Consider the following 25,991-nt stretch of genomic DNA (forward strand, 5'->3'; position numbering starts at 1 on the left):
TTGTTGTATCAGGCTGAATATATTTTTATATCTTTATGTTCCCACATAAAAGAACTGATGATGTAACAGAGAGGTAAACACGCCCCCGTCCCAACTTTTTTTGGAATGTGTTGCTGCCATCAAATTTAGAATGAGAAAAAAAAATACAGTTTGAGCAATTATGGGTTAAGGGCCTTGCTCAGGGGTCTAACAGTAGCATGGGGATGGACGTTTATCAGAGGACGCAGGAGTTGCCACGCCCGCCCCTGTAAGGTGGTGCCTACCTTCGTCGCCGCGTCCACCGTGGCTCCCATTTTCAGGAGCTGTGCCACCATCTCCACGTGGCCCTCTTTGGAGGCGAGATGAAGAGCGTTCAGGCCATTCTGCAGACGAAGAGGAAAGGTCAGTTAGTCAACAGACCAAAAGTATGTGGACACAACCATGTGGATGTAGATCTTATCTGACCGAGACCAACTGATTAACCTAATGGGAGGAGTCTGAGAGACTGAGAGACGCTTATAGTCCGGATTTATAGAGCTTCTCTGATTTCCACCTTTTTGGATGCTGAAAGAAGCTTTAAGGGGAAGAAGATTCTCATGTGATGATGATGTGAAAGCAGCTTTGTATAAGTAACTGACCTGGTTGCAGACGTTTATGTCGACCCCGGACTTCAGGTAATCCAGGGCCTTCTCCAGGTTCCCAGCCCGGGCCGCTCGCAGATAGCTGGCATTGGTGTCGGTCTGCAAAACAGAGACGCCAGTCAGAGGTAAGAGACGAACAACGACTCCAACATACACAGCCATAAGATTAACACCACCTCCTTAATGCTACACTCACTGTCCATTTTATCAGCTCCACTTACCATATAGAAGCACTTTGTAGTTCTACAATTACTGACTGTAGTCCATCTGTTTCTCTGCATGCTTTGTTAGCCTGCTTTCATGCTGTTCTGCAATGGTCAGGACCCCCACAGGACCACCACAGAGCAGGTATTATTTAGGTGGTGGATCATTCTCAGCACTGCAGTGACACTGACATGGTGGTGGTGTGTTAGTGTGTGAAGTGCTGGTATGACTGGAGTTTTTAAACACCCCACTGTCACTGCTGGACTGAGAATAGTCCACCTACCAAAAGCTGCCAACAGCGCCCCGTGGGCAGCGTCCTGTGACCACTGATGAAGGTCTAGAAGATGAGCGACTCAAACAGCAGCAATAGATGAGCGATCGTCTCTGACTTTACATCTACAAGGTGGACCAACTAGGTAGGAGTGTCTAATAGAGTGGACAGTGAGTGGACATGATATTTGAAAATCCACTCATACCAGCACAACACACACTAACACACCACCACCATGTCAGTGTCACTGCAGTGCTGAGAATCATCCAGCACCTAAATAATACCTGCTCTGTGGTGGTCCTGTGGGGGTCCTGACCATTGAGAAACAGGGTGAAAGGGGGGTAAAAAAGCATGTAGAGAAACAGATGGACTACAGTCAGTAATTGTAGAACTACAAAGTAACTAAAAGATAGCAAGATCATCGCTTGGGCTAGTCAGGATCCACTAAAACAGCATCCAGAACAGCAAGCAAAACCAACATTGTGTTGGACCAAGTCAACACATCATTTAACCCCTTCATGCTGTTGTGACGTAACGCATAGCAGGACACCAGCTTGTAGCGACGTTCCTGAGGAACCTTAGGAACCATCTCTGGGGGCAAGACTTGGGGCAGTTCCCAGAAATCGAAAGAATGCTGACGTCTAGGGTCAGCAAAAACTGGACCGTATCAAGCGATCCGGCATCACGGCTTCAGAGAGAATGCAAGTGTGCCTACGACAAGCTGGCAGAGAAACAGAGAAGCCGTAATATATATATATATATAGGAAACCTTACACCTGGAGCAATCAACGTTTAAGACTGACAGATCGCACTACGCCTCCGTGCCTTATGTGTTGGCCAAACTAGGCAGCGCAGAGGGACACGATTCCTAACACTGAGCTGCTGAGCCCCATTCTGCAGCCAAAAGACCATAAAATGAACGTGGTTGAGTACTGGTTTCTCCACAATGGGTTTAGTTATACATGATGCACTTGCACTGTCTGGATTTAATTCCTGAAAATATTAGCCGTGCGCTAACAGACTGCAGCAGCGTTCACGCCTGTGTATCCATCAGATGCTGTAAAAGTCACGTAGCTTTTAGTTTGTGTGCAGTTCACTGTATATGTACATACAGTGCCTTGCAAAAGTATTCAGCCCCCTTGAACTTTTCAACCTTTTGCCACATTTCAGGCTTTAAACATAAAGATATGAAATTTTAATTTTTTGTGAAGAATCAACAACAAGCGGGACACAATCGTGAAGTGGAACGAAATTTATTGGATATTTTAAACTTTTTTTAGAAATAAAAAACTGAAAAGTGGGGCGTGCAATATTATTCAGCCCCCTTGCGTTAATACTTTATAGCGCCACCTTTTGCTGCGATTACAGCTGCAAGTCGCTTGGGGTATGTCTCTATTAGTTTTGCACATCGAGATACTGAAATTTTTTCCATTCTTCCTTGCAAAACAGTTCGAGCTCAGTAAGGTTGGATGGAGAGCGTTTGTGAACAGCAGTTTTCAGCTCTTTCCACAGATTCTCGATGGGATTCAGGTCTGGACTTTGACTTGGCCATTTTAACACCTGGATAAGTTTATTTGTGAACCATTCCATTGTAGATTTTGCTTTATGTTTTGGATCATTGTCTTGTTGGAAGATAAATCACCGTCCCAGTCTCAGGTCTTTTGCAGACTGCAACAGGTTTTCTTCCAGAATGGTCCTGTATTTGGCTCCATCCATCTTCCCATCAATTTTAACCATCTTCCCTGTCCCTGCTGAAGAAAAGCAGGCCCAAACCATGATGCTGCCACCACCATGTTTGACAGTGGGGATGGTGTGTTCAGGGTGATGAGCTGTGTTGCTTTTATGCCAAACATAACGTTTTGCATTGTGGCCAAAAAGTTCGATTTTGGTTTCATCTGACCAGAGCACCTTCTTCCACATGCTTGGTGTGTCTCCCAGGTGACTTTTTATAGATATCTTTGAGAAATGGCTTTCTTCTTGCCACTCTTCCATAAAGGCCAGATTTGTGCAGTGTACGACTGATTGTTGTCCTATGGACAGATTCTCCCACCTCAGCTGTAGATCTCTGCAGTTCATTCAGAGTGATCATGGGCCTCTTGGCTGCATCTCTGATCAGTCTTCTCCTTGTTTGAGCTGAAAGTTTAGAGGGACGGCCGGGTCTTGGTAGATTTGCAGTGGTCTGATACTCCTTCCATTTCAATATGATCGCTTGCACAGTGCTCCTTGAGATGTTTAAAGCTTGGGAAATCTTTTTGTATCCAAATTCGGCTTTAAACTTCTCCACAACAGTATCTCGGACCTGCCTGGTGTGTTTCTTGGTCTTCATGATGCTCTCTGCGCTTTAAACAGAACTCTGAGACTATCACAGAGCAGGTGCATTTATACGGACTTGATTACACACAGGTGGATTCTATTTATCACCATCAGTCATTTAGGTCAACATTGGATCATTCAGAGACCCTCACTGAACTTCTGGAGTGAGTTTGCTGCACTGAAAGTAAAGGGGCTGAATAATATTGCACGCCCCACTTTTCAGGTTTTTATTTCTAAAAAAAGTTTAAAATATCCAATAAATTTCGTTCCACTTCACAATTGTGTCGCACTTGTTATTGATTCTTCACAAAAAATTACAATTTCATATCTTTATGTTTAAAGCCTGAAATGTGGCAAAAGGTTGAAAAGTTCAAGGGGGCTGAATACTTTTGCAAGGCACTGTATATGTATAAGTGTGTGTGTGTGGGGGGGTGTTATGGGGTCCGGCCGGTCAGGGCGCGGTCAGCCTGTATCCAGACAAACACTGGAGTCAGCATGTACATACAGACACAGGGCAGAGAGAGAACAGGGTGGCGCTGATGGAAAAGTGCTGGTGCTGCAGTGCTGCATCCCAGTACAGATCTCAACACACCCACACACACACACATGAACACACACCACTGCACCAACGCCGCCCGCATAGATCGGACACGCGGCTCAGCGCTCGGAATGTTCCGGACACGCCGTGATCTGATCCAAAAGAACTGGGACAGAACTGGGATCAAAAAATAACAAGGTACTGGTTTAGAGATGAATGTGGGATATCCGAAACATAAACCAGACATGACGTGAGGATTATAAACACAGCATTGCCAAAAGTATGTAGACGCTTGACTAGGAGTATATTTAAGAATTTATTAGACACCCCATATCAAAACATGTGCATCAGTATAACAGATAATATACATTCCCAGGTAATGATTTGACATGATGTATAATAACAGGATAAATGACCAATGTTCCAATCTCAGCTCTGCTACCGGTCAGCTGGGCGCCCCCTAGTGTGCACAATCTGCAGTGCCTGCAGCAGATGAAATTGCTCTCTAGTCTGCTGTGTGGGAAAAGACAGGACTAAAAAGTCCCTATCCTACGTCCAGCTTCTGGCGACGTTCCTGAGAAACCTTAGGAACCATCTCTGGGAGCAAGATTGGGGGCAGTTCCCAGAAACTGAAAGAATGCTGACGTTTAGGGTCAGCAAAAACTGGACCGTATCGAGCGATCCGGCATCGCGGCTTCAGAGAGAATGCAAGTGTGCCAACGACAAGCTGGCAGAGAAACAGAGAAGCCGTAATGTATATAGGAATCCTTCCACCTGGAACAATCAACGTTTAATGACTGACAGATCGCACTACGCCTCCGTGCCGTATGTGCTGGCCAAACTAGGCAGTGCAGAGGGACACGATTCCCAACACTGAGGTTCTGAGTCCTACCCTACGTTTAAACGCCTCTTGTCGTCCGAATCGCTGAACGCTCGTCACCCTGCGTTCACACCAGTATCATCACCACCTATGGGTGTTTGTTTCGCCCAGTGAATTGTACCCACCGCAACCCTGACCAGGATAAAGCAATGAATGACTGACAGTCATTCTTCTGTAGGAATGATTATTTTCATAAAGTTTTTCGTGGTGCCGACCCACTTCACATCGGCAACAGAAAATGAAAGACAGCGTAGGGTTAGTGTGTATACGCAGTATTCCAGGCGGTTCATCCTCTGCAGTGTGTGGGTCTGAACTCTGAGCATCTTTCTTCCCAGGATCCGATTCCCCCTCCTCAGCTGCAAATATCCCAGAAGGTCCATCGATTGACCCCTACTGACCTACAGGAGGACCAAAGAATCAACACAACAACCAGTGCGGTGTGTTCTAGTTCTACACTGCAGATAATAACCAGACGGAGCTCGTGTCATCTTCATGTAGTAGTAATAATAATAATAATAATAATAATAATAATAATACTCATCTTTACAAACATAAAGAGCTTTAATATACAGAGTGCCGGGGTGTTTCCTACATTTCACACAATGAATCAGACCCACCACGACCCTGACCAGCAAAGACAGACTGTAAAATCATATAATGAGCAGAACAGTGGGGTTTGAACCAGTGCCCTTGTGATGACTGAGATGGACTGGCATCCAAAAACAAACCCACCTACCCACCAGCGAACCTGGCGACATGAAATTTCACGTCAGACTCATAAGGCAAATAAGACTGGGGCTAATAGGTCTGTATTTGCTCCTACCCACCAGTTGGGTGTTTAGATATAGATAGACTCTGGCGTGGGAATTCCACAGATTAAGCTCTCTGTACGTTTCACTTTGATAAGCTCTGCGATATTTTAAGCTGGCATGTCCGGAGTTCGGCCACGTGGTAACACCGATCCATCACAAGCGTCTCGAAAATACACCTAATAACAAGTACAGCCTGTACGCCTTCATTCCATACATAAAATAACAACAAAAAGAAATTGTATTCCAATATTACTACCGGCAGGGATCAAAGCCCAATCCTGGGGTTTAAGTTTGACAAAACCAACCAAAACAAACCCAGTGCAGTACATGCCACCCTCAAATTAAATAAAATCCAGTCTGTGTGGGTTTCATTTGGGTCCCTTTTAATCGATAAACAGAATACAGTGAAAGTTAGGGTATTTTGAACGACTTTAAGAGGCAAAACGTCGTCCAACAAACTGAGCTGGAGGTTTGCAGGAATTGGCAGCACATACTAGAGTCGAAACATTCCCAAATCTACCGTCAGACGCCCTCGCCATGTTAAACACGAGGGGTAAGACACGCTCAAACGTCACTCAAGATGTGATTGTCCTCAGCGTTAGGATAATTTTACTGTAACGATATATGGTGGAGACTCAGAAAAACAAGCAAGGTTACACCAACCATCTACCATACACATGAACTGTGTGGGAACACAATTACTGACTGTAGGTCTCTTACGACCCACACTGATCAGATGTTATTCTCAGCACTGCGATGCCACTAACACGACAACGACATGCTCGAGTGTGTTCTGGTATGTGTGTATCAGGTGCAGCAGTGTTTAAACCTATAAGCCACTTCATTAGGAACGCCCGGTGTCAGCTTAAAAATCCCAACAACACTGCTGCACCTGATACTCATAGCAGTACGGCACACTACCAAGTCATTATCAGATAGCGTCAGGATCATTTTACTGGGATAAAATACGAAGGACTCTCAGAAAAACATGCAAGGTTACACCTACCATCTACCATACACACGGACTGTGTGGGAATACAATTACTAACTGTAGGTCTCTTACTCCGTACAAGATACGACCCCCATATGACCCACACCGATCAGATGTTATTCTCAGCACTGGTATGTGTTTATCAGGTGCAGCCGTGTTGTTGGGAACTTAAAATAGTGTTTAAACCTATAAGCCACTTTATTAGGAACGGTCGGTGTCAGCTTAAAAATCCCAACAACACTGCTGCACCTGATAGCAGTACGGCGCACTACCAAGTCATTATCAGATAGCGTCAACACCCCGGGTAGTGCTGAGAACGCTGTATTTGGGGAGTGAGAAGTGACTAAGCAAACCGAGCCACATATTGAATACTGTTCAGCAGCAAAGTTGATCCACATGTAAACGAACGTACCTAATAAATCGCTCAGTCAGCGTATCTTTAATTATTAAGCACAAATTAATGCAATAAAGGATCCGAAATACAAAATCAGACGGCAATTCAATGATCAATTAAAAAGAATGTAGAAATATTCTGTAGAATTGATCTGAACTTTACTGCAGCTCTCCGGCGAGCCAGTTTTTGAAACACGACCCCAAAGAGCCGATGCAGTGGTGCGCTGCAGTCATCTTTGTAAATACCACCGACCATCAAGCAACCGTACCCCTCCCGGGGCCAGTTTTAATCCCAAATGTCACCGACCCTCTCCAGAATTTAACAAGCAAGCATCGTACGCCTCATACGGCTCTAACATGAAGGATTGAATCCGTCACTTACTAGGTATCCCGTCTCCTCTTCCACGGCCATGCTGCCTGCAGGTCTGTGTGAAACCCGAGTGTTTGATTATCTACCCCCTGGAACAGGAGCCAAACTTCAGGGGCATCACAGGGGAGCTAAAATTATCCCGACCCAACAAGGCAAGGCTCACGAGGAGCGACTGATCGCAGGTTCGCCGCTTGTTTTTGCCGCACTCACGGTCCCGGTCCTCCTCACAGAAGCACCTCCTCTCATCCTCCTGTCCTTGTCCTCACGCGGCAGGATGCTAGCGCAGCTAACTTTCCGCCCGCCGCACGCACGTCTCGGGCTTAGATGCGCCCGCTGCCCCCGGCCCTCGCGCTGACCATATTTGTAAGCGCCAGCAGTTTCTGTCCCGGCTGAACTGAAATAGCATCTGGGGGGCGGGATGGGGCCGGGGGGGCTCAGATCAGGCCCCGTGTGTCGGCAGGCCTCCAGGACGGGGATCTGTCCTGCGCCAGGCTTATTGTCAACTTGCTTATCAGCTCTTTTTTTGAGCTCCCCCCTCCCTCTTGTTCACCCTATCTCTTCCACAATGCCCGGGCACTGCCAGGCTCAGCACAGTCAGGCATGTGAAGATCAGCAGGTCGGATTAGGGGGGATTTGGGGGCAGAATCATGACGCATGTCATCCTGCAGGGGGCGACCTATAGACTTCAACAACTGGAAACCAGTTCATGTAAAACCCAATGGTTTGGCCACCACCAGTCAAGATGCCAGTCAATTCTTTTAAATAACATTCCCACAATTCCCCACTGCGACAGTCGGCGTCCAGTTGGGTTGGGATCTGGTGACTGTACTAACTGTAGGAAAGGACACGACCATCAAAATGAACCTTAAACTTTGTTTGGATCTCGGCTCTGCTACCGGCCGACTTGGCGCCCCCTAGCGGGCACGATCGTCTGCTGGGTGGGAAGAACGGGACTAAAATGTGGGCGGGGTCTTCGAAGCCCGAGGCGCCTGTACAGAAGTGAAGGAACGTGGAGATCAGTGCGTGACTCTCCGTGCGTGAGACCGACCTCATATGCCGATCCACCGAAGTACGGGGGGATAAGAAGGTCGGTGGAGCACACACGCTTCACAGTGAGGGCGTGTCAGGAGAATATACCATCCTCGTACACCATGGGGGTCTCCAGCAGTGGAAGAGGAACTGGCTATGACTAAACTGGGAGAAAGAGGGAGAAAATGCAGAAACGAATCAAATATCGGAGCTACAAGAGTAGAGTTACTCCGGGTCCAACCTGACCCCCCACCTCCCCCCCGATGAGCACTCTCCGGTATGTGACGGCAGACACACCCTGCATTCCTGCACTGTTTATGACACACCATGTGTTCCACAAGTACACCGCGTCAACGGCTGCTTCCAGGGCAGGAGGAGGGGGGTGTAAACGGGCACCCATCGCTTCCAAGTGTACGAATGAAGTTCATATGAAGTTAATTCTATGCTTTCGAATTCGAGTCTGGTGTGGACAAATCGGACGAACTAATGGGCACAAATTCCCAGAAGAAGAAGAGCAGAGGCTGTTACAGCTGCAAACGGCATGGTAGCAACACCAAACCCACGGTTCTGGACTGAAATGTCCAGTTATCTTATTACAATGGTTGCCCTTGAGGGTTCAGTACTGGGACCCAGTAAGAACTCGGAGCCGTACTGGCGCTGGAAGCGTCCCTCGCTAGGTGGGTTTCTGCGCCTGGCATGAGCAATCACGGCAATCCGGGATTAGCAGATGCTGCATGAGACCGATGGAATCTCCTCTCAAGTCTTGGATGTGGTTTCCATGGCAACAGCTCCATCACTGCAGGATGAACTGCGGCGCCGCGAGTTTGCCGATTTTGTCGCGGAACCCCCTGATAGAGCCCGAAAACGGTTCAGTAATTCGCTTTGATGTATAAAATCAGGGACGTCCAAACTATCTGCAGGCCCCCGGCAGGAAAAGTTTGGACACGCCCGCAATAAAGGACAGTTTTCAGTAGTAAGTGCCCAGACTTCTAAAGCGACCTGATGGTAAATGGATCAGTGGGATCGATAAATATTTCATACTTGATAATGAACGTTTTCTACTCAAATGATCTGAGATGTAACGAATCCGAACACATTAGACGTTAATCCGCGTCCTCCATGTTTCCACTCATGCTAATGCGCTCGGAAAATGAGCCACCACAAGCGTTACTGCACCATTAATGATCTGAAGTCCATCCAAAACTATTTTCCACAACGCCGGAGCATGTGAGAGCTGGACCGGAGTGGACCGGAGGACTGATCGTAAATCAACGCTGCATCTCAGTCCCGGTGTAAATCACTCAGCCGTACAGGCGGGTTTCTTCTCTCGGTGATGGATGATGTGACCGTCGTCACTCTGTGTGTTTTATAGTCTAACGTAGGACCACACACACACACACACACACACACACACACACACACACACACTTACAAATATGACACAGCACACCCAGAAACACGGAAAACACAAATACAGACTCAAGAAAAAGCTAAAGAGCGGTTGGGTGGAACTCCACCAGCTACTCAGTCCACCAGTGAGCACCACCCAAACACACACCATGTAGGAATGAGGAACTTCTTTCCACAAACACACACACACACACACACACACACACATGCTTATAAATACAACATAACAATATTTTATCATGAGCACAGACTGGAGAAATAACAAGAGTGGTTGGGTGGAACTCCACCAGCTACTCAGTCCACCAGTGAGCGCCACCCAAACACACACTACAAGATACAGACATGAGAACTAAAGACTGAAGACTGAAGGATGTTTGTGGCACTACAGAACGGAAACAGCAATATTTTATCTCACAAACAGGACCGCCCAGAAACATAGAAAACACAAATAAAGACTCGAGGTTGGATGGAATTCCACCAGCTACTCAGTCCACCACTGAGTGCCATCCAAACACACACTACAGGGTACAGACAGGACAGCATAGAAAAAAAACCCAAAAAGCCGAGACTGAAAGATGCCAACAAAATGCCAGTGAGTGAGCCAGGACGCCAGAGGATCATCCTCATATGCAAACCTGATGCCCTGTCTGATGCAACCCTCTACTTTCTTATTTTACCCATTTGGGACCAGCATTGAGAGCGCACTGATAAGTGCACCACACAGTGGTTAGGCTGTTCGCCAATCCACTGAAGTACGGGTGAATAAGAAGGGGTCGGTGGAGCACACACGTGTCGGAGGGAGGGCGTGTCAGGTAAATATACCTCCTTGTACACCATCCAGCAGAGGAAGAGGAACTGGCTACGACTAAACTGGCAGATAAAGGTAGAAAATGCAGAAATAAAATAGTAAAAATAGTGAAGATCTAGGGTTTGAATCTCAGCCGTGCTATCAGCCTGTCAGGTGTCTGCATGGACACGATTGGCTAATGTCCAAAGGGGGAAACTGAAGCCTAAACATTGTAAGGTGCACTTAGTGCGCTCTCAGTGCAGGTCCCAAACCCAGATATAAATAAGAGAGTCGCATCTGTGTAGAAACAGATCCCTAAATACGGGAGCAGCCGAAAAAACTAGCATTACGGTAATATGGTGATGAGAACCTCTCCTCGCGGCTCAGATGAGGAAGATTTATGGTTCTGATTTGGGTATGAATGGGGCTGGCGGGGGGAAAAGGCCGGGAAAAGCCCGAGGGACGATGGTGACGGTGGTGCGGGGCTGAAGAATACGCAGGATTAATGGAGCAGCATGACGAGTCGGCTCAGGGGACTGTGGATGGGGAGTGGATTTGGGAACTCGAACCCTCGTGCTCCGCCCTCTGAACACTGGAACCCTGTGTGTGTGTGAGGGAGATAAAGTGATGAAGGGGGGTAGAGCGATAATCGGGGGGGGGGGGATGCAGATGAAGCGTAACCGAAATTAATTACCAGCAGGTGCCACCGTGAGGTCAGTGATGCCCCGCCCGTCCTCTGATTTCCATACATTTATTTGATGATTACCCAGGTCAATCATTTCTACACGTCTACTTGTGATGAGGAAAACGTGTTACTGTTAATAGACTGATAAAGACTTTCACGCCAATCGAAATTGCTATTATTTACGGGACGGGTCGCACCCTGGCACCGAGGCACCTATAGGGACGCCTAAAAATATACAAACAGAAGGATCATGGGAAACAAACGAGATGGACGAAATAAAAGAAACAAGGACACAAAAACATCCACAGCACGGAATAAAGAGAACGGAGAGAACGTAGAGCCGTGGCGCCACCAACCGGGGCAACTCGTCTGTCCAGGGCTGGTTTCTTGTGACCGGCCACAAGATCAGCCCAGAACGCCCCCAAAAATACAGAGGAAAGCAGGTTTATAAACAAAGGAGCTGCTAAATCTGTGAGGAAGAAGCCGCGATGAATAGAGACGCCTCCACCTGGAGCGAATCAACCTGGAGTTTCTGCTTGAACAACAGCCGCCCTTCTGAGAGGCTTCTCACAAGACTTTCAAGTATGTCTGTGGGAATTTGTCTGTGTATGTCTGTGTATGGCTGGACACAGTAAATCCCCATCCTCCCCACGCCTCATATTTTACACAGATGCCAGCACAGATGGTACGAACTGACTAACAGCATCATATTATTCATACTGCAGTTACTCAGAGGTCCAGGGGTTGTGCTCTTTACACCAAGTTATGCACATTTACAATAAAAAATACAGCAATAATAAATCCCAGCTCTGTAAAGCTTACAGCTAGCCGTGAGTAAAGGAGGGAAGGTTATTCATCGTCTGTTTTACCACTACTTCATCCTGGTCAGGGTCAAAGTGGGTCCAATTCATCACCGGGCAAGCACACACACACACACACTTAGAGCAATTTTGAGTACGTCTTTGACCTGTAGGAGGAAACCGGAGTGCCTGGAGGAAATCCACACAGACACGGGGAGAACATGCAAACTCCACACAGAAGGGACTCAAACCCAGGACCTTCCCGCTTGCTCAACAGCGCTACCCACCCACCGCGCCGCTCCTGTCTGACACTATGAGGCTAACTGATGCCTAGTGATTAACTTCAGTTTTATTAATTTACAATAATTATAATCAGTTCCACCTGAAGGTTATGGATCGCGTCCCACAACAAATCTAATGACACAATGAGAAACAGCTCGACACCATCCGCTAAAACAAGATGCAGCTCTCGGGCAATAACTACAGCACGAGTAATATCAAAACGCCAGCGAATAAGATATTAAACACACCGGTGAGTCACACACACACACACACACACACACACACCAACATGATCTGTTTGTTTTCATTTGCACCAAAGAAGAAAGGATGAAGCGCTGCCAGGAGCCAGGAATAGCAGACGGGAGTATAGATTTCACTCACACACACACACACACACACACACACACCTGCAGCAACAGCTGGACCACTGCATACACAGCTGCATACCCATGAATCAATCACACCTAACCACAAGCTCTTAGGTTCGAATCTCAGCTGGGCTATAGAAGCGGCCGTGTCTGAGGGAGGGAGTCGACTGGTTCCTCAGTGCTGCTGCAGTTGCGGCCTCTGCTGGACGATCGAGGCGCCTGCAGGGTGTGATATGGCTGGTGGGTGGAAAAGAACGAACCAGCGACTGCCTGGGTGTCGGAGGGCAGTGCCAGCGGGCCAACTTCATAAGGGACGCCAATCCATCGCAGGGCTTCAGCCACCACCCGCACTCAGACGTAGCCGATCGTGTCTATGTGGACGCCCAGCTGGCCGATACCATGAGTGGCGAGCTAGTGGAACAGACCGCTGTGCTACATATCTGTAATCAAATCCAACATATCAGCACTGGTGGGTAGCACTGTCGCCTCACAGCAAGAAGGTCCTGGGTTCGATTCCCAGGTGGAGCGGTCCAGGTCCCTTCTGTGTGGATTTCCTCCGGGTGCTCCGGTTTCCTTCCACAGTACAAAAACATGCAGTCAGGTTAACTTAAGATGCGGATGGACTGGTGACCTGTGCGGGAGTTTCCCCGCCTTTCGCCCAGTGAATCGGACCCACCGCGACCCTGACCAGGCTAATCGGTGGTAAAACACATAATGAATGAATACATAACATAGAAAAGCCTTGCCTACCCAACACCGCTGTCTTCAAATTAAATCAAAAGCTTTAAACTGATGTATATCACTCTCCACATTGTATTTAGATCGAGTGGAGTGTAGGTGTGGCGGAGAACCGCGCGACCTTGGCGTGGAAGCTTCGAGCCTCCCTGTTCTCCCACTGATGAAACCTGATGCAGCAGTTTTGAGTTTGAGGTCAAGACGTTCTAAAGTACAGATGCACAGACTCACGGACTCCCGGCGGCGCACGCGGACGCACCCTGGCGCTGATCTATACGTCCGGGGTGACCTTGGATGGGCAGAAATGACGGGCGGCGAGGGGCGGGCGACTGTTGAACATCATGTCCTTAAAGGAGCAAGAGCCAAGTTCTTAATATCTTAATATCTAAGCACCGGCGCATTCTAGTGGCTTCATTTACATTATAGTACCAACACAAATACATAAGAGGGGATTATTATTTTATCTGGATTCTTTTCTATAGGTACCAACATCAGGGCATTGGGTATATCCAAATACCCAGGTGTGGGGTAACAAAGCTGAGTGGACGCCATAATTTTCTATACAATAATTAACCCAGAAGACGGTCAGTGACCATTAAATATGTCTAACGGTATGTTTGCAAATGCAGCAAAGCATCCGATCATCCAAACAACCAGCCAGCTAAATCGAAGCATGTGGAGGCAGCAGGGCGTACGGAGACGTCCGTGAGGAGTCGCGTGCTTTCGACACATGAATAAATCACACGCTCCTCCTTTAGCGCAAGTCCGGGGTCGGCACGAGAGGGTCTGGATCTCCTAAAAGATGCAAACGAAGCCACGACGGGCACACAGACGGTCGTGAATACACGGCGGAGGCTTCTGTGTTTGGGATTAAGGAAAGATGGAAATGAAAGCACAGGTACGAAAGATGAAATCAAGGATGGAGAAGAATAGCATGGGGACGCGGGGGGACGTCCAGATGGGATGGTGGGGGACGAGGGTATCGAAAAGCCCCCGTGGGAGATCTGCACGGCTCCCAGCGGAGTCCCACCAGTTATATGGATGGGTTTCATCCAACGACAGCCTAAAAAACTGGCTAAAATAAGCACTGTGGCAAAAATAACCAAATCAATCCAATCAATAACGAGAGAGGAACAAAAACAAAAGATTTGGGTTGGAACCTTTTCCCAAAATGCCCCCGGAGGAGCCCTTGTTAGGAAGGAAAGCCTAATCTCATCAGACTAAAATCAATAACTAATAAGAGGAGAGTGAATTAAGCTTAAACACACAGAAGGAGCCACATTTATTTTGGTAACACCAAAGTATCTTCCTTTGTGAGGTTCCTACAAACTGCAGCATCCTCCAAATCACAGGTGATCCGTACAAGCATCCCAAAACAGAGCTCGACCCTCACACAAAAGACGTCCGGCTATTTACCGCCGGCCGACAGCCCACTATTGTTCGTGCATGCGGCGCCGTCCCTTAAAACACAATGGGACCCCCAACGCTCCCAGCTCCGAACGACTGGTACCTTTTTCTTGCTTTCGCGGGACCTCTTACTGGCTTTCCTCTTCTTCTCCTTCTCATCCTCGGCAGCGGTGAGATCCAGGTCGGCTTTCTTTTTCAGCTGGGATGCCGCGTGAGCCATGGCTTACAGGGGTATCCTCACAAAAACCAAATAACAAAACTGACAGGACTTCTTGCTTTTTGGAACGAGCAGAACCGAGACTTTAGAACATGGAAGATGATCCTGGTCCGTCTGGTCTGGAGTCTGGCAGGGACGTCACGTCACACAAAAGAAAAAAAAAAACAGACGGATCTTCTTGAGGAGGATCCACAGCTGGAGATCTGTTAGGTCACACACATGAGGGCATTTTTGGGAGATCTTCCGGACATCCTGGCCTGGCCTGGCTCGGGTTCCTCCTGGTCCCACCTGATCCCATCCCCACGCCGGGCGCCAGAGAGAGAGAGAGTGAAGGATGAAACGAGGCTGAGAGATAAAGCGAGTCGGGGAGGGAGGGAGTGAAGGAGGGAGGCAGCATCACGCTCGTATCCTTCCACCAGCTGGAAGTGCCTTGGCGTGGTGGGGAGGGGACGGGGGGCTTCTGTGCAGATTAGCTCCCACCCACCCACACACACACACACACACACACACACACGCACACACGTTCAGGTGGGGGATGAACACACAAGCCTTGGTAATGCAACACAAATCGCTTCATGTGAAATCTTGGCACCTTCTTGGTGTAGTGATATTCATCTTTACCCTATCATGTGTGTGTGTGTGTGTGTGTGTGTGTGTGTGTGTGTGTGTGTGTGTGTGTGTGTTACGCATGATGCCGCTCGCTTTCTCACGGCACCTGAGCCCATGATGAACAACTGCAGTCTCTGAATGCTAACGACGTCCCACGGAGGCGGGCTAACCCGACCCACGCGTGCGTCTCATTGGCCTCAGGTAAGAAAAGCTCTGCCCCTATTGGTCGATCCGGGAAAACAAACACGCCAGGCAAAACCCGACACACAGACGGATGACGGAAGCGAATGCGGCACCGAGCCCCGTCTCTACACCCCGTACCAGACCGCTCGGCGTGTCCGAGTCAGAACTGTTGCTGGGTGGATCTTCCTGTTAACCCTCTGTTTATCGGAAGGAAAGGAACACACAGGTTTTTAGGTCCTGATACACGTTTCTAACCCACTCCAACCCAAATAAAGCATCTTACAAGCTTCTGAAGTCTGATAACAAGCTTAAAACCTTGATAAGACCAGGGTTCGATTCCCAGTGACGCTATCGGCTGTTTGGGCGTCTACATACAAGCATGTTTGGCTTTGTCTGAGTGGGGGGTAAATTGCTGAGGCTCCTGGATGGATTGGCATTCTGTCCGGGGCAGTGTTACCTCAATGTACCCGGTGATTCCAAAGAAACCGTACCCACCACAACCCTGACCAGGATACATTCTGACTTAACCCGGTCATCTGTCCATAATATTTGGTGCCAATCACTCTGCTGCCCATTTCTGGGCTACCAGTAACTACTATCAGTCAAACACCACTGTACCATGAGGGTGGGTGGCCATAATGTTTTGACTAAACTGTTTCTGGGTGGCACTGGACCCACTGCAACCCTAATCAGGATAAATCAGCTGGTAAAAATTAATTGTACAGGTTTTAGGTTGGCACGGTGGCGAACCTTGTGGTGTGATTCCTAACAACCTGGCAACCTGGTTTAATTTTTGCCCTAAATTGTAAGTAGCTGAGTGAATTACACACACACACAAACACACACACACACACGCACACACACAGAAAACATGATCCATAGCTTTTCCACTTGAGGCACAAACACACACGTCCACACACACACACCAGCAGCTCTGTGCCCGGCTGAGTGCCCACTGATCAGTGGAGTGGAATAAAGCAGTGCCAGCTGAACCGGGCATCTCTCTCCCTCTCTCTCTCTCTCGCCCGTATGGGCACCGTATTTCCTCCCCGTCCCCCTCCACACTGTGTCCAGCTCCTCTCGGTCTGTCTGCGATCTGTTCATCTTCATTTATTATTCATCAACAAAGCTGGTACACGTCCAAACCAGAAAACCTGTGTCTCACACTCCTCTCACACACTGTCTGCTTTGTGCCCAGCGTATCCCTGGGTACCCTGTACCCACACCCAGTCTTTTTGTTTTTCAGGACAGTTTATTGACATAGTATCACTGAAGTGGGCGTGTCTCAGTAGAACGGACTGATTTTAATACATACTCACATATTCATTCATATCTATATCTGATATTATATATATAAACATATCTCAACTACTATTATGTATATAGACAACATGTATATTTGTTTATAAGAATATATATACTACTGCTTTCATTATTTGTAATTGTATTCTGCCATAGTGTCAGATGCACAAATTGCACATCTTTTGCATTTATTTGTGTACCGTATATTGTACAGTATATATGCACAGTGCACGTTTGGTATAAATAAATAAAGCATCCATCCATCCATCCATCTATCTATCTGCGGCTAACTATAGCACAGACCGCCACTGATTCAGCTCAGCTTAGAATCAAAATGAAGAAATCGGTGAGAAATGTGAGACATTAAAACATCACTTTATTTTTGACAGTATATCGTTCTCCCACTGCTTTCTAACCCAACCCGCTCGCTTACTGAAAACAACACGAGGTTCTAGTTCTAATTAGTTTACTTCAGTTACAGCGGTGGGTGGGTATTGGTTTGTGATGCTTGTATTATATTTACAGCAGCTCTTCTACATTTAGTCTGTGCACAGCGAGCAGAAACAAGTCCAGCATTATTGTTGTTGTTTATATGACAGTTTCTTTGACCCACTGGCCGAAGGTTAACCAGTAACCCACAAGCTTAGAGCGTAGGATTGTAACTGGGATTGTCCTTCTTTTCAACAGTCTCAGAGAACTTTATAGTTTCCTATGGGCAAGAGTTTCTGTTGCATTAAGTTGTTGCTTCCCACTTCTTTTTATTTTTTCATCAGTAAGGAATAAAGAATAAAGGAATAAAGACGACATCAAAGTGGCAGTTATCAATAGCTAATTGAGATAAATCTACTACTCAATGGTAGCGTTACCATTATTCTCGAGGAAAGGTCGTTAACATAGGTGACAAGATAGAGGACAGAGATGTGTCCATGTCTTCAGAATCTGACAGGCTTGTCAAAAACAAATAATAATAAAACGTATTAAATCTTACTTTAATAATGACTGAGAGCCTTAAACATTTACAGCATTTAGCAGACACCTTTATCCAAAGCAACTTACATTACAGTTACAGTCTAAGCAACTGAGGGTTAAGGGCCTTGCTCAAGGACCCAACAGCAGCAACCGGCAGGTGGGGCTTAAACCAGCAACCTTTGGATTACTAGTCCTGTGCCTTAACCACTAGGCTATGGCTTCCTCTAGCCCTTAAAGACTCCAGATGACCGTACTAACCAAGGACTATTCCCACATCCCTCCACTTCAACAGAATGCACATGGATGCTGCACATCACAGTCAACGCACATATGCACCTTATCTGTCTGTCAGTGTACTGTACATCTTCATTACACACTTCATCTGATGCTGGACTGTTTATTCTATGTTTATATACAGAGTTCTCTTTTCTATTATATAATTAGATGTGTATATGTTGGTGAATGATAAAGACTGGATGAAAATGAAAGTACAGCTCATGTCTAAAGCCCCACAATCACCTCGGTCATGGGTAGCATCCCTATCATAGCATCTGATTAAAATCTGATTAAAACAGTAGAGTAACAGTAAGATGGAGTAAAATTCTCCTCACTAGTATTCAAAAGCTGTTATTATAATTTTTGTATTGATTTGTGCTTTATATGTGCACAATAAAGCGATTGTTTATATCATTTATAGCATCACTAGCTAAGATTAAGAGCTTAGCATGTAAACAACAGCAGCTCATTTTCTTTGTTCTCTGCCGCCCTCTACTGGCAAAGAGAAGCAACTGCAAGTGATTCAAATAATAATAATAATAATAATAATAATAATAATAATAATAATAATAATAATCAACGCACCATCACACTTATATGACACATAGAGGTTTTAATCCATCATATTTCACTCTTTTTAGTAAGGTAGGGACCTCTTCTTTCTTTTCTCTTAAAAAATAACCATAAAAATACATAACGCAGTGTTTTCCAGGGTTGGTGTTTTCCTAAGAGCACTGTACCTTGTTTTGGATATCATGTCTGATCTTGATCTCACATATAATTCTTAAAATATAGTTTCCCATTTAAAAAAACAAACAAAAAAAAACAATGGAAGAACTTCACAGTGTTCATCTACAGTGTTATCTGCACTATTTCACTGGAACTAACAAATAAAACACGACCTGCATTTTCTATGTAACCAAACACTCCAATAAAAAGCTGGTCAAATGTCAAGTTTCTTAAAGCAAACACAAAGCCTATTGAATTAATTATTTGTTTATTTATTAGGCTTTTAAGGTAATGTTTTACACTTTGGTTCCATTCCTGACAGTGGCCACTCACTAATCTTTCATTTGGAAGAGCAGGAAAGATGAATTTCATGTTTTTGTATTAAAGTATCGCAGGTGAGTAGAACCTTCATTAATGTGCTGATTAATCACAATTAAATCAATTAAGGTTCTAATTTTGTGTGCTGTAGACAATATCTTGACTACCCCCTGCCATGCCCTCCTTTTTTGGGGTCTGATGCCCTTCTTTTTGAGGTCTGATGCCCTCCTTTTTTTAGGGGGTCTGATGCCCTTCTTTTTGAGCTCTGATGTCCTCCTTCTAGAAGTCTGATGTCCTGATGCCCTCCTTTTTTGGGGTCTGATGTTCTCCTTCTAGAAGTCTGATGTCCTGATGCCCTCCTTTTTTGGGGTCTGGTGTTCTCTTTTTTGGGCTCTGATGTCCTCCTTCTAGGGGTCTGATGCCCTCCTGTCTGGGGTCTGATGTTCTCTTTTTTTGGGGGGTCTGATGCCCTCCTTTTTGGGGTCTTATGTCCCCTTTTAGGGGTCTGATGCCCTCCTGTCTGGGGTCTGATGCCCTCCTATTTGAGGTCTGATGTTCTCTTTTTTTGGGGGGTCTGATACCCTCCTTTTGGGGGTCTGATGTCCTCCTTTTTGAGCTCTGATGCCCTCCTTTGTGAGGTCTGATGCCCTCCTATTTGAGGTCTGATGTTCTCCTTTTTGGGGTTTGATGTTCTCCTTTTTGAGGTCTGATGCCCTCCTTTTTGGGGTTTGATGTTCTCCTTTTTGAGGTCTGATGCCCTCCTTTTTGGGGTCTGATGTTCTCCTTTTTGGGGTTTGATGTTCTCCTTTTTGAGGTCTGATGCCCTCCTTTTGGGGGTCTGGTGTTCTCTTTTTTGAGCTCTGATGTTCTCCGTTTTTTGAGGTCTGATGTCCTCCTTTTTGGGGTCTGATGTTCTCCTTTTTGGGGTTTGATGTTCTCCTTTTTGAGGTCTGATGCCCTCCTTTTTGGGGTCTGATGTTCTCCTTTTTGGGGTCTGATGTTCTCCTTTTTGAGGTCTGATGCCCTCCTTTTTGGGGTCTGATGTCCTCCTTTTGGGGGTCTGGTGTTCTCTTTTTTGAGCTCTGATGTTCTCCTTTTTTTTTTAGGTCTGATGTCCTTCTTTTTGGGGTCTGATGTTTGGGGGGTCCTCCTCTTTATTGGGGGGGGGGGGGGGGTTGGAAGTAACCATCACGACCGCCAGGTGGCAGCAAAGTGCAAAGAATAACTCAGCAAACCTACAAGTCAAGATGCACAAACAACAGGCTTGCATTCACAATCTGATAAGCTTCTGTGCACACTGGTGGCTTTCCACGTTCGGGAAGGATGCCAGTAGGTGGACGGGCCACCTAGAATTGTCAGTGACCTTTAGTAAACTCAGATCTGTGAGCATGCTGGTGTAGCTGATTCCGTCACTGTCTGTGAAGTTTGCATATTCTCTCTCTCTCTGTGTCTGTGTGGGTTTCATGTAGGTACTCGGGTTTCCATTTACCTTCCAAAAAACATACTAGTAGACGGACTGGCTGCACCGAACTGCCCGAGTGATTGTGAGTGTAAGTGCTCTGTGTTTTGGAGGTTTTGTAACCCTTATTAGGACAGAATACTTACTAAAACTGTTATAAAAATATTATAAATACGTTATTAAATAGTCCACAAATGTTAGAATGATGATGGAATCACTTTATGGCTAAAAGACATCAAGATCTACGTATAATAACTACACTCCTACAAACTAAAAGCTTCTCATCCATTTGCTGATGCTCTTCATCATTATGCTCCGCTAAAATCCTGAGCCGGTCCAAATGAGATGTGATTAATGACCCGCCGGAGGACTGGGACTGCCATGAGGTGCCTGGCACGCTGGATCTGGACGGATTAAGTCCGCTCTGTCCATCAAGTAGACAAAAAGCGCTGTTGCTCACAGAGAAATCTTCTGAAACGGCTTTCTCAGCACCGAACATGCCAGCAGGTTGGACAGCAGCCCAGTTTACCCACACCGATGGTTCAATTAGAGTGGAACGATATTAGCTCCGTCAGACAAGACAACACCAGCTACAAGCATGATGGAGGAGTATTTTATAGTGCTGTTTTTTCGTTGTTTTGCTATGGGTGCTACTGCACTACCTCTGAGATCCGGGTTTGGGCATGTACATAAAAACATGTACAGTATAGAGAGGGTTAAGGGCCCCACCGGATGATAGCACCACGGTACTTTTACAGCTGCGCCACCCGAGTCTGGCGGTAAAACTCTAGCACTCGTCAAGCTGACTGAGCCGCACGTGTGAACGAGTGAATAAATAAATCACAAACGTGATTCATTCTGTTGGTTTCGCTCGAAAAGCACCGAGCGGCAGGAAGGAGCTGAAAAGAGCTTTTATGAGGAGGCCAACAGAGACCATCCGGCTGCTGATCAAATAAATGGATGTGTGTGTGTGTGTGTGTGTGTGTGTGTGAGTGTGTAAGCTGGAAGAGTGTAAACTTCAGATGTGTGTGTGTGTGTGTGTGTGTAAGTGTGTGCTTGTACATTCGGCTTCAGAAGATGGAAGCACTGCAGTGGTGTGCCACCCTGCCCAGGGTACTGCTGTTTTAAACAGTGTTTCTTGGTAGATCCTGACCCACAGCAACCCTGACCAGAATGAAAAACTGACCCTGAACAAATAATAAAATCAATAATAATAATATTAATGATCATTATAATAATAATAAAATTAATAATTATTATAAGAATAGTAACAACAATAATAATAAAATTACTGGTAATAATAATAATAATAAAATAAAACAATATTAATAATTATATAATAATAATAATATTTAAAATAATAATAATAATAATAATAAACAATAACAATAATAATAATAATAATAAAATAAATAACAATAATAATAATAATAAAATAAAATAATATTAATAATAATATAATAACAATAATATTTAAAATAATAATAAAAATAATAAACAATAATAATAAGAATATTTAAAAATAAGAATATTTACAATAATAATATATAAAATAATAATAATAATAATTAATAATAATAATAACAACAATAAAAATTAATAATAATAATAAGAAGAATATTTACAATAATAATAATAACAATAATTTAATTAATAATTAATAATAATATTTATAATAATAATAACAATAATAATTAATAATAATAATATTTAAAATAATAATAATATTTAGAATAATAATAATATTTTAAATACAAATAATAATAATAATAATAATAATAGGATTGTTGGTTTTATATAGTTTTATTTATGGTTTTTATATTTCTAATACCTAAGGTCATATCTTTTACCTGATTTATTATTATTAATTTATTTAAAATGCGCTCTTTACACCCGTACGTCACCGGAGGCTCCACACCATCCAGCAAACCGACTCTAAGCAGGATCACATCAGCACTGACAGCATCAGATTAGCATCGTGAGCTCATCTATCAAACACCCACGCCGTCCACACCACCCGCCGCACAGCTCGAGCGGTCATGAATATTCACCGACCGCTTATCTAACACACACACACACACACACACACACACACACACACACACACACACACACACACACACTCCATGGATACTGGGATTCAGAGACAGGACAAAAGTCGAGGCTGGTCAGAGTTCTCATGTCATCCTGCGGTCATGAGTGTGTATCACACTTAGCTTTCTGCTAATCCGCATCGACACACTGCAGGCTCTGACAGTACCGCGGCTAGTTTCACGACGAGGACGCGTGGATTTGTCCGGCGGCGCCCGTCACGTCTGACGTTTCGTTCCCAGACGTGAACCCGAAAAAACTGGGTGTGAACATGAACAGACCTTCGAGGAACCCGAGGGACCGTCATCCAGACGTGTGTTCAGTCAACCAGGAGCGACAAGAGTGACGGCGGCGCTGACAGAGAAAGACTCGGACGAAGTGTCATGGTGGCGTTTGTGACCGCGGGTGAGGAGCAGCTGCCCAGATGTTAATCAGAAGGAACAAAACCAACGTTTAATAAACGCTGCCCTCTGGTACAGGAGTTCCAAAACACACGTGTGAATACAGAGAGAGTAAATAACCACAAATAACCACAAATAACCACAAATAACCACAAATAACCACAAATAACTGTCTAATTCCACCAGTTATTTATTATTATTATTTATTTATTATTATTATACTATTATTATTATGTATATATTACTATGTATATAGAGCTAATACCATATATGTGTCCTGTATATGTCCTGTACTGAGCAATGACAATAAAGTTCAATCTGTCTGTCTATCTGTCTGTGCGTTCGTCTGACTGTCTGCCTGCCTGTCTATCTGTCTGTCTATCTGGCTGTCCGTATATGTATCTATCTGTCTGTCTACATTTCTGTCTGTCTATCTATCTATCTATCTATCTATCTATCTATCTATCTATCTATCTATCTATCTATCTATCTGTCCATCTGTAGTGTGTGTCTATCGATCTGTCTATCTATCTGTCTGTCTGTTTACCTGTTGGTCTGTCTGTCTATCTGGCTGTCCGTATATGTATCTATCTGTCTGTCTACATTTCTGTCTGTCTATCTATCTATCTATCTATCTATCTATCTATCTATCTATCTATCTATCTATCTATCTATCTATCTATCTGTCCATCTGTAGTGTGTGTCTATCGATCTGTCTATCTATCTGTCTGTCTGTTTACCTGTTGGTCTGTCTGTCTATCTGGCTGTCTGTATATCTATCTATCTGTCTGTCTATTTGTCTATCTTTCCATATGTCTGTCTTTTGTCTGACTGTCTATCTATCTGCCTGTCTGTCTATAATCTATCTGTCTGTCTGTCTGTCTGTCTGTCTGTCTGTCTGTATATCTGACTGTCTGACTATGTTTGTTAGTTATCTTGTGCAGAGTATTTTCAACAAACACATTGGGGAAACAACACCACACTCGTGAACACGCCCATCCCGGTGCTATCCACCCGCCCCATGGGGGGCGCTGCCATACACGGGCACCGTCTGGAGCCGCAGAAGTTAAAGTCCTAACACCGAACGGACCTACTGCACTCAGGGCGCGGTCTCTCTCCCGCCGGTTCTCTCTCTCTCTCTACAGCGAGCTGACGGCTGTAAAACTAAATGCCAGTTTTGCTCCGGGAGCCGAGCGCCAATCGAGCGCCACGCTAAATAAATCAAAGTGAAGTGATGGGCTAATCCGCCGTGAGAGCTTCGCTAACTAAGGGTGAAACTTGGCCGACTCGCTACGCGTAAACAGAAGCGTTTCAGCTGAGGGTCGAGTTTCCGCCGCCGTTTAAACGCTGAGACGCACAAACGCTGATCGGCTCTGAGAGCTGACGGCTCGAACCGGCGTTTTACTTACGCTGAGTTCATCAATCGGCACTCTCTCACCCCCTCACTCTCACCCCCTCACACCCCTCACTCTCACCCCCTCACTCTCTCACCCCCTCACACCCCTCACTCTCTCACCCCCTCACTCTCACCCCCTCACACCCCTCACTCTCTCACCCCCTCACACTCTCTCACCCCCTCACACCCCTCACTCTCTCACCCCCTCACACTCTCTCACCCCCTCACACTCTCTCACCCCCTCACACCCCTCACTCTCTCACCCCCTCACACTCTCTCACCCCCTCACACTCTCTCACCCCCTCACTCTCACCCCCTCACACCCCTCACTCTCTCACCCCCTCACACTCTGTCACACTCTCTCACCCCCTCACTCTCACCCCCTCACTCTCACCCCCTCACACCCCCTCACACTCTCTCACCCCCTCACTCTCACCCCCTCACACCCCTCATTCTCTCACCCCCTCACACCCCTCACTCTCTCACCCCCTCACACTCTCACCCCCTCACACTCTGTCACACTCTCTCACCCCCTCACTCTCACCCCCTCACACCCCTCACTCTCTCACCCCCTCACACTCTCTCACCCCCTCACACTGTCACACTCTCTCACCCCCTCACTCTCTCACCCCCTCACACCCCTCACTCTCTCACCCCCTCACTCTCACCCTCTCACACCCCTCACTCTCTCACCCCATCTCACCCCCTCACACTCTGTCACACCCCCTCACTCTCTCACCCCCTCACACCCCTCACTCTCTCACCCCCTCACACTCTCTCACCCCCTCACACTCTATCACTCTCTCACCCCCTCACACCCCTCACTCTCTCACCCCCTCACACCCCTCACTCTCTCACCCCCTCACACTCTCTCACCCCCTCACCCCCTATCACTCTCTCACTCTCTCACCCCTCACCCTCTGTCACACTCTCACCCACTCACTCTCTCACCCCCTCACACTCTATCACTCTCTCACCCTCTCACTCCCTCACCCTCTGTCACACTCACCCCCTCACCCCCTCTCACCCCCTCACTCTCTCATCCCCTCACCCTCTATCACTCTCTCACCCCCTCACCCTCTGTCACACTCTCTCACCCCCTCACACTCACCCCCTCACCCCCTCACTCTCTCATCCCCTCACCCC

General features: G+C 46.1%; 1 protein-coding gene across 18 annotated transcripts in view; it reads right to left on the bottom strand.

The window, feature by feature from the left end:
• ank3b (ankyrin 3b) overlaps positions 1-25,991 on the bottom strand; it is a 121,000-nt gene that overhangs the window by 62,285 nt on the left and 32,724 nt on the right. For 15 of the 18 annotated variants that reach the window (XM_063002674.1, XM_063002669.1, XM_063002677.1 and 12 more), the window contains exons 1-3: positions 14,999-15,414; positions 618-719; positions 264-362 (exon numbers count right to left, since the gene is read on the bottom strand). In XM_063002674.1, the coding sequence (XP_062858744.1) occupies positions 264-362; positions 618-719; positions 14,999-15,115 (318 nt within the window). In that variant the 5' untranslated portion in view covers positions 15,116-15,414. Of the gene's footprint in view, positions 1-263; positions 363-617; positions 720-7,404; positions 7,733-14,998; positions 15,415-25,991 lie in introns of those variants that run through there. The other 3 variants (XM_063002668.1, XM_063002664.1, XM_063002670.1) reach the window with 2 other exon arrangements.

This window comes from Trichomycterus rosablanca, chromosome 10 (assembly GCF_030014385.1).
Source record: "Trichomycterus rosablanca isolate fTriRos1 chromosome 10, fTriRos1.hap1, whole genome shotgun sequence".
Lineage (NCBI taxonomy): Eukaryota > Metazoa > Chordata > Actinopteri > Siluriformes > Trichomycteridae > Trichomycterus > Trichomycterus rosablanca.